Source organism: Muntiacus reevesi, chromosome 3 (genome assembly GCF_963930625.1).
Source record: "Muntiacus reevesi chromosome 3, mMunRee1.1, whole genome shotgun sequence".
In the NCBI taxonomy this organism is placed as follows: domain Eukaryota; kingdom Metazoa; phylum Chordata; class Mammalia; order Artiodactyla; family Cervidae; genus Muntiacus; species Muntiacus reevesi.
The window spans coordinates 60,061,645-60,073,991 of record NC_089251.1 but is presented as its reverse complement, the minus strand read 5'-3'; the positions used below and the strand labels follow the sequence as shown (position 1 = coordinate 60,073,991).

The window sequence follows — 12,347 nt, the reverse complement described above, 5'->3', positions numbered from 1 at the left end:
TGCAGGTTGAGTCATGTGAAATGCCAGGCTTGATGAAGCACAGGTCGGAACCAAGATTGCTGGGAGAAATATCAATAACCTCAGATAGGCAGATGACACCACCCTCATGGCAGAAAGTGAAGAAGAACTAAAGAGCCTCTTGATGAAAGTGGCTCTCCTCTTTAGGAGAGTGAAAAAGCTGGCTTAAAACTCAACATTCAAAAAACTAAGATCGTGGCATCCAGTCCCATCACTTCATGGCAAATAGATGGGGAATCAATGGAAACAGTGAGAGACTATTTTCCTGGGCTCCAAAATCACTGCATATGGTGACTGTAGCCATGAAATTAAGAGACACTTACCCTTGGAAGAAAAGCTATGACCAACCTAGACAGCATATTAAAAAGCAGAGATATTACTTTGCCAACAAAGGTCATTCTGGTCAAAGCTATGGTTTTTCCAGTAGTCATGTATGGAGTGAGAGTTGGCCCATAAAGAAAGTTGAGCACCGAAGAATTGATGCTTTGAACTGAGGTGTTGAAGAAGACTCTTGAGAGTCCCTTGGACTGCAAGGAGATCAAACCAGTCAATCCTAAAGGAAATCAGTCCTGAATATTCAGTTGAAGAACTGATACTGAGGCTGAAACTCCAATACTTTGGCCTCCTGATGCAAAGAACTGACTCACTGGAAAAGACCCTAATGTTGGTAAAGACTGAAGGCAGGAGAATGAATGACAAAGGATGATATGGTAGGATGGCATCACCAACTTGATGGGCATGCTCAAACGCAAGCTCTGGAAGTTGGTGATGGACAGGGAAGCCTGGCATGCTGCAGTCCATGGGGTTCCAAAAGTCAGACACAGCTGAGCAACTGAACTGAACTGACCACATGGAGCTTTTCATAGCAGTGACCATTTGAACCTTTTCATTTGCAGGTCATTTTCCTTGGAGAAGGAAATGGCAACCCACTCCAATATCCTCGCCTAGAAATTTCCATGGATGGAGGAGCCTGGCAGGCTACAGTCCATGGGGTTGCAAAGAGTCGGACATGACTGAGCGACTTCACTTTCACTTTCCTTGACAAACAAAATAGGATCTTCAGGGTTTTGCTTTCTTTATATCATGTATCAGCAGTATACTTTTAGTATCAGAAAGCAGATCTATCCCCTTTTCATCTCTTTGTTGATCTAAATATAACTTTAAGTACCCCAAGTCTTCCTTAGCAATTTTTGCAAGTCTGTACTCATTTTTCCACTTGCTATTATTATAGATCTAAGTATCCTTCTACATTTGCCTTAATTTGACTTCACCTTTTCTATATTTCTTAAAAATTGATATCAGGTTGGTAAAATTAAAAAAAATTTAATTGTTGGAGTTGGATGATACACACATAGGGTTCATTAGGGTAGTCTTATTACTTTTGAAACTTATCAAAGAAAAAGTCAAACAAATATATAAATACAAATGTTTACACACACACACACACACACACACACACACACACACACACAGAAAGTGAGAGAAGATAGCCCCCATTTCTTCTTCATCGGGCTGTAATTTTCTCCCTAAACTTTATTTTATTGGTTGAGGTAATTTGCTTTTTTTTCTGGTCATGCTCATAGCTTGCAGAATCTTAGTTCCCCAACCGGGAACTGAACCCAGGCCATGGTAGTGAAAGCACAAGTACTAATCTCTGGACTGCCAGGGAACTCACATGGATAATCTGGCTTTAACTAAGGTCTGAATTGCACTTTCTCTGAATTTCCCAATCCTTTTATTTTCCAGCCCAGATTCCTATGCCATTTTTTCTTTGACTGCCTTTTCCTCTGAACCATTCAAAGTCTACATATCAAAAGTCTAGTATAAAAAAAAAAAAAAGTCTAGTATCTATTCTAATTACGCCTACTTCTCCCATCCTATCAGGAATACAAATTTTAAAAGATTTGTTCACTTAGGAGTAGATTAGTTCCCCCATTATCCTTTAGGGCAGTGGTTCTCAATGTGTGGTCCTTATGGCGGCACCAACATCACACAGGAGCTTGTTAGAAATGCAAATTCATGCATCCCACTCACCTACTGTATCAGAATCCCTGGGGATGGGGCCTAGGGGACTCTCCAATTGATTCCTATGCACATTAAAGTTTGAGAACAACTACTTTAAGAAAGTAAACTGTTCCAATTCAAAAGCTGTCAAGACAATGTGCTTTAAATTGTGATTTCCATCAAGTGCCTTAACACCAAAAGTGCCTCATACTACTGCATACTTTCATGACTCTCTTATGTCTGCATCACTTCTGCCCTTTACCAAAGGACATACAACACAGTTCCACTCCTGTCATTGATGCCGTTTCTCTTTTTATGCTTCTCTGGGTGTTCAGCATCCTTCCACTTGCAGGATCTCTGATTTTCTCAATGTATATACCTAATTTTTTGCCACATCACAATATTACATCTCTCCTTTAAAGAAATCTGAATCTTGCACAAAAAAAAATAAAATAAAATCCTTCCATAGTTACATTCAAGTGATAAGGCCAATTTCAGAAAGTCACCATGATAGCTAAGAGATATTTATTACTCTCTCTTATAACCAACTTTATCATCCAAATTTTGTATGCTCTTATGAAGGCTTTGGAGCCTCCAAGTATTATATCCAACTAGCTTCCATATTGTTATCTTCTGTGAATCCCTGGATACGGTCTCCATTTATTCCGCTTATCATGTTTTACTTGCTATCTAACAGATGTTTGTCAGTTCATCACTTGTTTTTCCGCTTTTTAGCAATATTAGTCTGTAACTGTCCTGACCAGACCAACTAGTCCAACTAGTTCCTAGGAAAACGTGTACAGGAACTGTACTCCATCCCTCCTTCCATATTCTCCCAAACTCAGTGAACATGATGGCGATTATACTAAACGCAAGTTTTTCTTCCTACACTTTTAAATTCACGCTTTTATAATGATGATAAGCTAAAATTATAGCTTAGCCAGAAAGGAACTGGTAGGGCCAGAAATATGGAAGAGTGAATACAAATTTAACAGTTTGATTTTTTAAAAAATTCTTTATTTGAGCTCATCCCTTTCCTAGGTTCTTCTGTAAACAGGAATATGATAAATACTACCAGGCTAATGAAAAATTATTTGCTTTCAAATCAATTTATCTGTGATCTTAATTTTCTTCTTTAGAAGTAGGAAAAAAGGTGAATGATTTCAACTGACTCAATTGTATATTCCAACATGAATTATGAGATAACCAGCATCAGTGAATGGCACATAGGTCAATAGTTAATTTTAGATACAGACAAGTTCCAAGTTTTATAAGATCTAAGCTGACAACATAGAAGAAACACGGCAGTAGAGATGCACAAAATTTATGTTCAAAATACAAGAATATTCTGAAGATGTACAGTTTGTTTAAACTGGGTTGAGTAACAAATAAGTTTTGAAAAGCCTATCCCTTATCCAGCAGATCTTCCCAACCCAGGAATTGAACTGGGGTGTCCTGCATTGCAGGCAGATTCTTTACCAACTGAGCTATCAGGGAAACCCCAAAGACCTATGAAGTCCTGGTTAAATCTCCTTCTCTGACCAGCAGGTCTCACACAGAGCTAATGCTCAATGAATGTTGCTGCTGAATAAGGACCTTTAAAAAAGATGGCAGTCCTGTGAGAGATAGATTAACTTGAGACAATAATTCCTTTTTTCATTCATTCACTCAACATTATTAAACATTTATAATATAATGCTTTCAGTCATTCAATAAATACACAAAGTGTGAAAACATAATATGGTAAGGAATATTTATACTTCCCTATTTTTTAGGAATTCTATTGCATACTTCACATATAGTTTTATGAATGTAAATGACCTTACCTCTCTTACAGATAGCTGTGGTGGGAAGGAGACTGACAATACCAAGTTGGTGAATTCAAACCCAGAGGCCTCAACCTTTTGGCACACCTGAAAAGTATTACATAGAAAGTATTTTTTATTCCATAAAAAAAGCGTTACACAGATTTCTAGGAATTGCCAAAACAATCCTGAAATCAAATATTTGATGTCACAAGGCGCCAAAAGAGCCAGGACTCACCAGCAGAACAATCTATCAAATGTCAAAATACTTTTCTATTAAGTCACCTGATAATTCAGAAACAATTTTAAACAAAATAAAGCCAAATAGGCACTCTTAACACCTGGCGACAAAAAACAATCTCACCTTCAATCATGTACTTTTCACAAAGTTCTAGACACTGAGAGGTCTCAAAAAGAACTGTTTCTCTAACTCCTTAGCTATGTTAAACAGCAAAGGGGAAACTGCCATATTTTGTTCAATTGAACAGCACTCAGAACAGAAATACATGGATACATACTTCATTGATTTTTTCAGACATGTTGATAAAAAGGTAATTTGAGAATAGTAGACTTCTTTTTTAAAATAAATTAAGAAAATATTCCAATGATCCATTTGTGTGAAACAAGTTAAAATGAATGGCATTCTTCCTTTGGATACAGGAACTATAGGCCTTAGAACTGAAAATCTTTATGTATTACACATTAATAAAAAAAAATCAGTGTACCTTTTTAATGAACTCTTTTTCACAGAAATCTTGAAGAATTCCTAGGCATACATTGCATACATTTAAATTCGAATTCTTGGAAGAACTGCTTCCATCTTCAGTCACTGAGAGCTTTCCCTCTCCATTTTGACTCAGACTATCCATCCCATCAATCCGATCTTCTGGTTCTTGGAGTCGAATTTTCTTGGGAGGTGGGTTTGGAACTTCAGAAACTAATTCATCTTCTTCAGCTTCCAGAAATTTTTGTAGTTCACTGAGCAACTCCTGAAAAGTTAATTAAAAAGAAAAAGTAATGACTCTTTGACAATATCCTTAAAGATAAGATGAAGCATGAAAACAGGAATGAAAATTATGATGTATCATAGACTTATTCAATGCTGATTTGCATCAATTCTGGAGCAACGAATTTGTTTTATTAACCAGCACTGGCTTTCGGGAGAATTTAGAAGAGATTTACCTAGCTCCTATAATATGTGTGTGAATACTTCTTCAAAAGGGTTTCATACATCAGTGGAGCTAAATTCTTAAATCTGAGATGGAAAAGCTCCATTAACAAATTTTCTAATTTGATTTGTAGTTCTGTTTTGATGATCATTCACTTGCTAATTTCAGCAACACAAATAAACAAAATAAAAAACTTCAATTCTAATTATTAACAAGTAGAAATGCAAACTGAATTTCCATTCATATTAGGTTATTTAATAATCTCACAACCACAAAAATCTCATATGTTCAATGTTTAATATAAAATCTAAAAAATTAAATTAAAAGTCTACTAAGTAAAAATAATTTCAAGGCAATTAACTACACAAAGGTAAACAGATGCTGGCAATGCTGAAATTTGGCATCATAATTACATACCACTAATAGGCAATTATTGAAAAAAGCTCTTTACTACATTCTGGTTTCCCTAATTTCTGTCACTTAGTATTGGAATGTAAATTCTGGCACTGCTTTCAAACATTCTCATATTTCAGACATACCACTCATCTAAATATTCAGAGGACTTTTCTTCTGTTTTGTCTAAATTAGGCAGATATTATTCAGTTGCTGAATAAATATCCCTTTGAAATTCACTCACATTACAATTTACTGACTCCAAAGGGAAAAATCTTTCACTCAAACAAATTTAATTCATTTTATTAAGACATTAGTTTTCTTATTAAATCTTTAATAGAGAAATATGTACTCATACATATATATACATACAGGTATATTATGGCCCACACAAACATGTTTATTATTACCTAAGATCTATAATGTCAGTAAACATTGTACAGATATATGAATATGTATATGCACATATATGACATGATTAGAAAATACCAAAATATATTTACCCAATAAAGTCCTCAGATATTTTCATGTTTATTTACATAAAATGATATATTAGTTGGTAATACTAAGTCTCTATACAAAACTTACAACATATGTATAAAACAATGTATCTGAAAATAATTGAGGAGAGTTACAGAAACTCAATCTTATTACTTTGTAGTTATTATGCATATAAATGATATAGATATCTTTATTAGTTTTCATAGCATATGTACCATTTTCAGTTTTCAAAGTGTTTTCACATACGTTATTAGATATTGTCCCTTAAAATCCTGTGAGGTGGATGTTATCATCAATTCCATTTACAGAGGAGAAAACTGAAGCTGGAAAGTGGTGGAACTGGGGTTCAAATCCATGTCTTCTAGCTCCAAATTCTAGGCTTTGGATTCAGACAGACAGTTCATATCCTAGCTTGCTCACTTAATAGCTGTGTAACTTTGGGCAGGTTGCTTAACCTCTCTGTGCCTCAGTTTCGTCATCTGAAAATAGAGACAATCATAGTATGTACTTACCTAATAGGTTATTATGAGGATTATATGAGCACTTGACATATAAAAATGTATATGAATACTGGACATAATTACTAATTTCCAAGATAATAGAAACGATTAATACATAGAAGGAATGACTGCTGTTGCTAACTCCTGGGAAATTTTTTTTCTGTCTGTGCCATGTGCAGCATGTGGTATCTTAGTTCCCCAACCAGGGATTGAACCCATGCCCTCTGAAATGGAAGCACAGATTCTTTACCACTAGACAGCCAGGGAAGTCCCTGGGAAATTTTTTTTTAATGATAGGAAACTGAGAGTGCAGGCATGTGTGTGTGTGAATTTGTACTGCTTATATAAGTACACATTTATATACATATATAATTACTATCTGCCTCTGAAATGAACATCACTATTAGAGTAAAATATATTTCACAAAATGTTATGTATCTTCTATGAAATATTCTATAAAATGTCAAAGCTCTCTGTATATTACCATAAATGCCAAAGACCTCAGTACCTTACTTTTTTGTTATGAATAGCACAAGTGATGATAGATGATAAGCATTTACTTCTAGAAACTTATAAGTACCCCTATCTGTACATACAAGTGGTAAAATAAAAAACAGAAAAAGAAGAAAAGGCAACCAAACTCATAACGCTTCCAATCCCGTCTGTTATATTTTACTAAAATCTGGTGAGAAACACTATTTTGTGATATCCTATCTAGACAGTCTTTAGGAAAGGTCTATGTAAACATTAAATGAACCAGGGAATTGCTCCACAAAGATCCTACTACATTAAATGCAACATATAATCACTTAAGAAGGAACTTACATTTATATGGTAATGGAAATTCTAAAATTATCATTAATTATTTTATTACAGTTTTTTAATGAAGAGTTATGAACAGATACTTGCTCTCAAATACACAGGTACTAACTTTAAAAAGAGAGACCCTTTCTTAACTTTAGAAAGAAAGAAAATACCTTGTAGGGAAGTTTGTATGGTGCGTGAAAATCCACACCACAGAATCTGAAGATACATCTTGGACAGGTACCAGTACTGAGCAACAACTGGGCCACACGCTTGTTTTCCGCAGTCAGAGGCAACATATTCAGTAACTGCAAGTAGAAAAAAAGAGCAAGTAAAACTAATGAGCATCTTTTGTGCTTTACTTTCACAGACAAATATATGGTCACCTTTAAGGATAAGCCTCTTTAAGGATAAAAAGTTCATATTTGGAAATCACTATTTGGTACTCTCCAATAACGTTGCTTTCATTACATCCATATTGAAACATAAACTTGAAGACACTTTATTAGATGGATCAGGTAAAAGTTTCTAGTTGTCGAGGACTCAACATTCTAGATTATGATAAGTGTATCAACATAACTAAATCAATCAAAAGAAATAAAAATAAAACAAATAAAATATGGTTGTCTCTGGGGAGGACAATGAAAACAAGAATGGAGACTGCAATTTTGCTTTTTATTTTGTACCATTCAGTATTGTTTGAGAGCACAGAGTAGTAAATTCGATCAACTTTCCTGTTAGAAATAAAAAATGAGTTTACTAGCGGTTTCCCTGGTGGTTCAGTGGTAAATAATCTGCCTGTCAATGCAGGAGACAGTTTCGATTCTTGATCCAGGAAGATTCGCCATGCTGCAAAGCAACTAAGCCCATGTGCCACAAGAGAGTAGTCCCTACTTGCCACAACCAGAGAAAAGCAGGTGCAGCAATGAAGACCCATACAGCCGAAAATAAATATTTTATATTTTTGCTAGAAAAAATAATCAGATCATTCTATGTTATATAATACTCGACTGACCTTAATGACAGTTAAGTAGACAAGTATTCAAAATAAAATGATCAGTAGATTAAAAAATGTCAATTTTACTTTGATGAAATAATAACTAAAAAACAACCAACTATTAACAAAGTGAGAACAATCATTCTTTCCTACACAAGTGAAAACTCCAACAAAAACAAATTAAATGCAAAATATTTCAGAGTAATTGTTGTCTAAAACAACTTGCTACTTTTCAATTTGAAAAAACTCACCTAGAAGTAAACACTGCATAGAGGACGGGCTCTTGTTGCCTGGAAGGAGGGGTAATAAAAATTAAATTATGGAATCATTCTTTTGGGGGGCAGGGTCTTCTGATTAATGAATCAGCTCACATTAGTTTAAAATGAGGAACTAGTGATGTTTTATAAAACTATAATTGCATGGTAATGGTACTGAGGTACTGATAAAAGACTGGCACCTTAATTTGTGCAAAGTCATAATTCAAACGAACTTGCTTAATATTAGTGGGAGAGTGAAGCTCTTACCAACTACTTTCTATGAAGATGTGACTCTTAGAATCAGTTTATGTTTTCTAACCTTTTAAACCCACTACTAAATGCAAGTGTCTAAATGTTTGTGACCACTTATCAAGAGTAGATCCTTGACAGAATATAATGAAGACAGGTAGATAGTTCTTTGGAATTCTTTACCATAAAAATCAGTTGAGCAGGCAAGACTACAAACAACAGATTGCCTGTGGCTGGGTTTTAATTCAGTTAAATATGTGCAGTTGGAGGGAGAGGCAGGGAAGGAAATCAGGTCTGTCTGGACACACCAGTGAGAACTTTCAGACACCCAGATTGGGAAACACTGATTTAGGGTTGCCTAAGTAAATTGGAGCTTGGAAAGTAAAGAATATGTGGAGAACACTCTTTACAAAATGAAGCTCTGTGTGACCATTATTTACAAAAGATCTGAATCTCTTCCCCCAGCCCATTTAATCTAGTAGTTTGGTGCTGAGAAGGGGTTGGCATTCTTTAAGAAGCTGATTGTCAGCATTTAAAGTGTATCCCTGATGCACTGGCCTCACAGAGAAACTGTTTCTATCTTGCCCCTTTATCTTTTCTCCTCCTTTCCATTAGCTAAGGTTAAGGATTTCATTTAATTGAGAATTAAGCTTTAACTAGAAAGAGAAACAAATAAACCCTCTTGACCAATAAATAAATCCGTGAGTGACGTTTAAAAAGGACACTTTGTACTGAAGATTTCTCTGGAGACTTTACTCTTTGTTAAAATGTATGTTTTACCTTTCCTTTGGTTTAAAGACAACGTTTGTTCTTCTAGTGGGTTGACTAGAATCAAAGTATCACGCAAGTCAGTAAATGACACATCATAATCTCATAGCTCTAAAAAATTATCAAACCTGTTCAGAATTAGGAAACCTCCCGACTAGAGTAATTTGAAGAGGTCTTAAGAAGCAGAACAAAACCCTCTTCTGTAATTATGTTAGTGGATTTAGAAACTTCTCAAGATCATTTTCATCTGGCAACCATCTAGCGACTTCCCAAGCACGTTAACACTATTGGGAGAAAATAACGCTGTGCCTTAAATTTGGTTTCAAATGTACAGCGCTGATATGTTAGGATTTCATAAAACATGAGAAATCAGTTATTGCATATTTGATTTATTATCTTTGAAAGCAAGCCTTGAGAAATACATCCCGTGCTGTAAGGTTTTCATTGTTGGTTGCCTTCAAGGTATTTGCTTTTAGTTTACATGTGTACACAAAGAACTGGAACGTATTGCAACAGAACCTCTTCCCAGGTGTCAGGATCCCTAGTCTCCTCTCCACAAACCAGCGGTAACTCGCCCCGTCCCTGGTTTACTAGAGGAGAGGATGAATTTTCTCTTCACACCTCCGACGATTACAGAAACTATTTAAGGCAACGGAGAAGGCAAAATACCCAGGTTGAGTCTCACACCCTGGGATCTTTTAAAACTCATTTTCATATAGAAGGGGGTCATTCATTTTGTGGGGTGGGGTGTGGATTTTTTTAAATAAGGAGGTGCTCGTAACTTCATCGCGCTACCGATACACTCTGCAGTGGAATCTAATTTCTGGAAAGTTCATTCCCAGGTCTAACCTCGAGTCTTTGGCCAACCAAGCAAGCTCTTCTCCCCTCCACTCGGATCCAAAAAACTTCCCACGCACCCCTCCTTGCTAACAAAGCCTCTCCCGAAGGAAGGCAACGATCCCCTCCATCCACACCTCTCCGGCACCCAGTCCGCAACCCCTCACCTCAGACCTCCTAGCCTCACCTTCTCCCAGGACGCCGGAGCCTGAAATTTAACCCCTTCCAGCCCTCCGAGAGAACGGGGAAGACTAAAGACAACGCACCTATTGCGTCTAGCAATTCTGTTCCCCGAGGAAACAAGAGCTTTAGAAGGAAAGTACCAGGTGCCTCACGCGAGGACTGAGAAAACTCTCTCTCCCCGGCATGTTGGCAAGGAAATCAGTCAAGATGCCTGGCCAGTCGCAACACACCCTGCCTCCTCCGCGGGGGGAGAAGTGCGTGGGGCATTACTCCGGGAGGGTGCGGGACTTGTCCCAGGGAAGCCTCCGTGGGATTCCGACGTCTGGGGAGTCTGTAGCCGCTGCCGGAAATATCGATGAACTCTTATCCTTGGTTTAGAATGGAAATTCCTTCTAGGACAAATAAAAAGAGAGCATTTCTTCCCATGGATTAGTGGTATAGACCTAGACTGTAACCCCAAGCAGCAAAGCACCTCGAGCCACATCCTGACGTCAGGGGCGGGCCGGGTGGAGGGCTCGGCGCTCTGCAAGTTGTGCCTGGCGTTCTAGCGGCCGGTGTCCCGGGGCCTGGAGAGTCCCAGTTCAGAGCGGGAGCTGAGAGGAGGCGGAGATGGCGTCCCAGCCGCCGCCTCCCCCGAAACCCTGGGAGACCCGCCGGATTCCGGGGACCGGGCCGGGACCAGGACCCGGCCCCACTTTCCAGTGAGTGTGCGATTCTTCAGGCCGCGAGTTTTGTGGGCCGCAGCGCGGACTTGGCAGGAGGCGGTTGAGGCCGTTGTTGGTGGTCAGGTATCCCCTCCCCCTCTTCACCAGTTCCCACCCGCACTCTTTGGGGGGTCGAGGTGCAGCCGGGGCGTCTGCAGGGGTAGTTTCGGTGTCAGATAGCTGTTTCTGATTCGGCAGCTCTCGATAGCGACGTTCTCCAGGGGGTTCCTGTGCGCCTGTGTGGGTGCGGGTGCTCGGAAGAAAAGGGCAGGTATCTGTCCTTTTTCTTTGAGGGACACTGAACTGCTTGATTCTTTCCCCCGCCCGCCATCCCCATCTTAAAGAGACTTTCGGTCTGTTGTAGGTGAGAAAGACATCTGCCCAGCCCCTCTCGTTAGGGAGCAAAGTCTCTAAAGCCTTTAACCATCTCTGTCCAAGTTGGTGAAAGCCCAAAAGGTCACTTTTACGCAACTACACCTCAAGCCTGTACTCTGCGTTCTTTTCCAGCATAACGCAGCATTGTTTGGGATAGAGATTTGTGAAAGCAACTTGGAAGCGGGAGTTCAAAACTGAGGCCTAAGGGTGGCCTTTGTGTGCTAGAGAGCGAGTGATTTCCACCCCCCCACCCCCCCGGGCCTGTGGTTTTTTGTTTGATTTTAATCAGTGTTAAATGAATCTACAACTCAAAAAAAGGTTAAAATAGAATAAAAGAGGAGCTTTTCACAGCCTGTTTGATTTGTGTTGGGTGGATCTGGACTTCTTTTTAATTTTTAAAAATTTTATATTGGAGTATAGTTTTATTTTTTACTGGAACATAGCAACAGTGTTGTGTTTCAGGTGTACAGCAGAGTGATTCAATTATACATGTATCCTTTTTCACATTCTTTTCCCATTTAGGTTATTTCAGAATATTAAGCAGCTTTCTCTGTGCTATACAGTAAATCCTTGTTGATTATCTAAATACAGCAATGTGTACATATCAGTCCCAAACTCCCACTCTATTCTTCTCCCACACCCTTCGCCCCTGGTAACCATAAGTTCATTCTCTTAAGTCTGTGGATCTGGACATCTAACTTCAGATGGTGAGACTGGAATGTCAGATCACCTACTATGGTACATTACTTACGTAGAAATCCTGAACATACTGGAATGAATTTC

General features: G+C 38.1%; 2 protein-coding genes across 6 annotated transcripts in view; one reads left to right on the top strand and one right to left on the bottom strand.

Moving 5' to 3' along the window:
* Positions 1-10,903, bottom strand: part of PUS10 (pseudouridine synthase 10) — a 73,474-nt gene extending 62,571 nt beyond the window's left edge. Inside the window, exons 1-5 of one of the 5 annotated variants that reach the window (XM_065929234.1) lie at positions 10,569-10,903; positions 8,443-8,481; positions 7,368-7,508; positions 4,553-4,816; positions 3,849-3,935 (exon numbers count right to left, since the gene is read on the bottom strand). In XM_065929234.1, coding sequence (XP_065785306.1) covers positions 3,849-3,935; positions 4,553-4,816; positions 7,368-7,493 — 477 coding nt within the window. In that variant the 5' untranslated portion in view covers positions 7,494-7,508; positions 8,443-8,481; positions 10,569-10,903. Of the gene's footprint in view, positions 1-3,848; positions 3,936-4,552; positions 4,817-6,136; positions 6,370-7,367; positions 7,509-8,442; positions 8,482-10,469; positions 10,543-10,568 lie in introns of those variants that run through there. The other 4 variants (XM_065929233.1, XM_065929235.1, XM_065929236.1 and 1 more) reach the window with 4 other exon arrangements.
* Positions 10,904-11,021: 118 nt separating this feature from the next.
* PEX13 (peroxisomal biogenesis factor 13) overlaps positions 11,022-12,347 on the top strand; it is a 32,651-nt gene continuing 31,325 nt past the window's right edge. Inside the window, exon 1 of the mRNA XM_065929238.1 lies at positions 11,022-11,186. Within this exon, the coding sequence (XP_065785310.1) occupies positions 11,095-11,186 (92 nt within the window). The 5' untranslated portion in view covers positions 11,022-11,094. The remainder of the gene's footprint in view (positions 11,187-12,347) is intronic.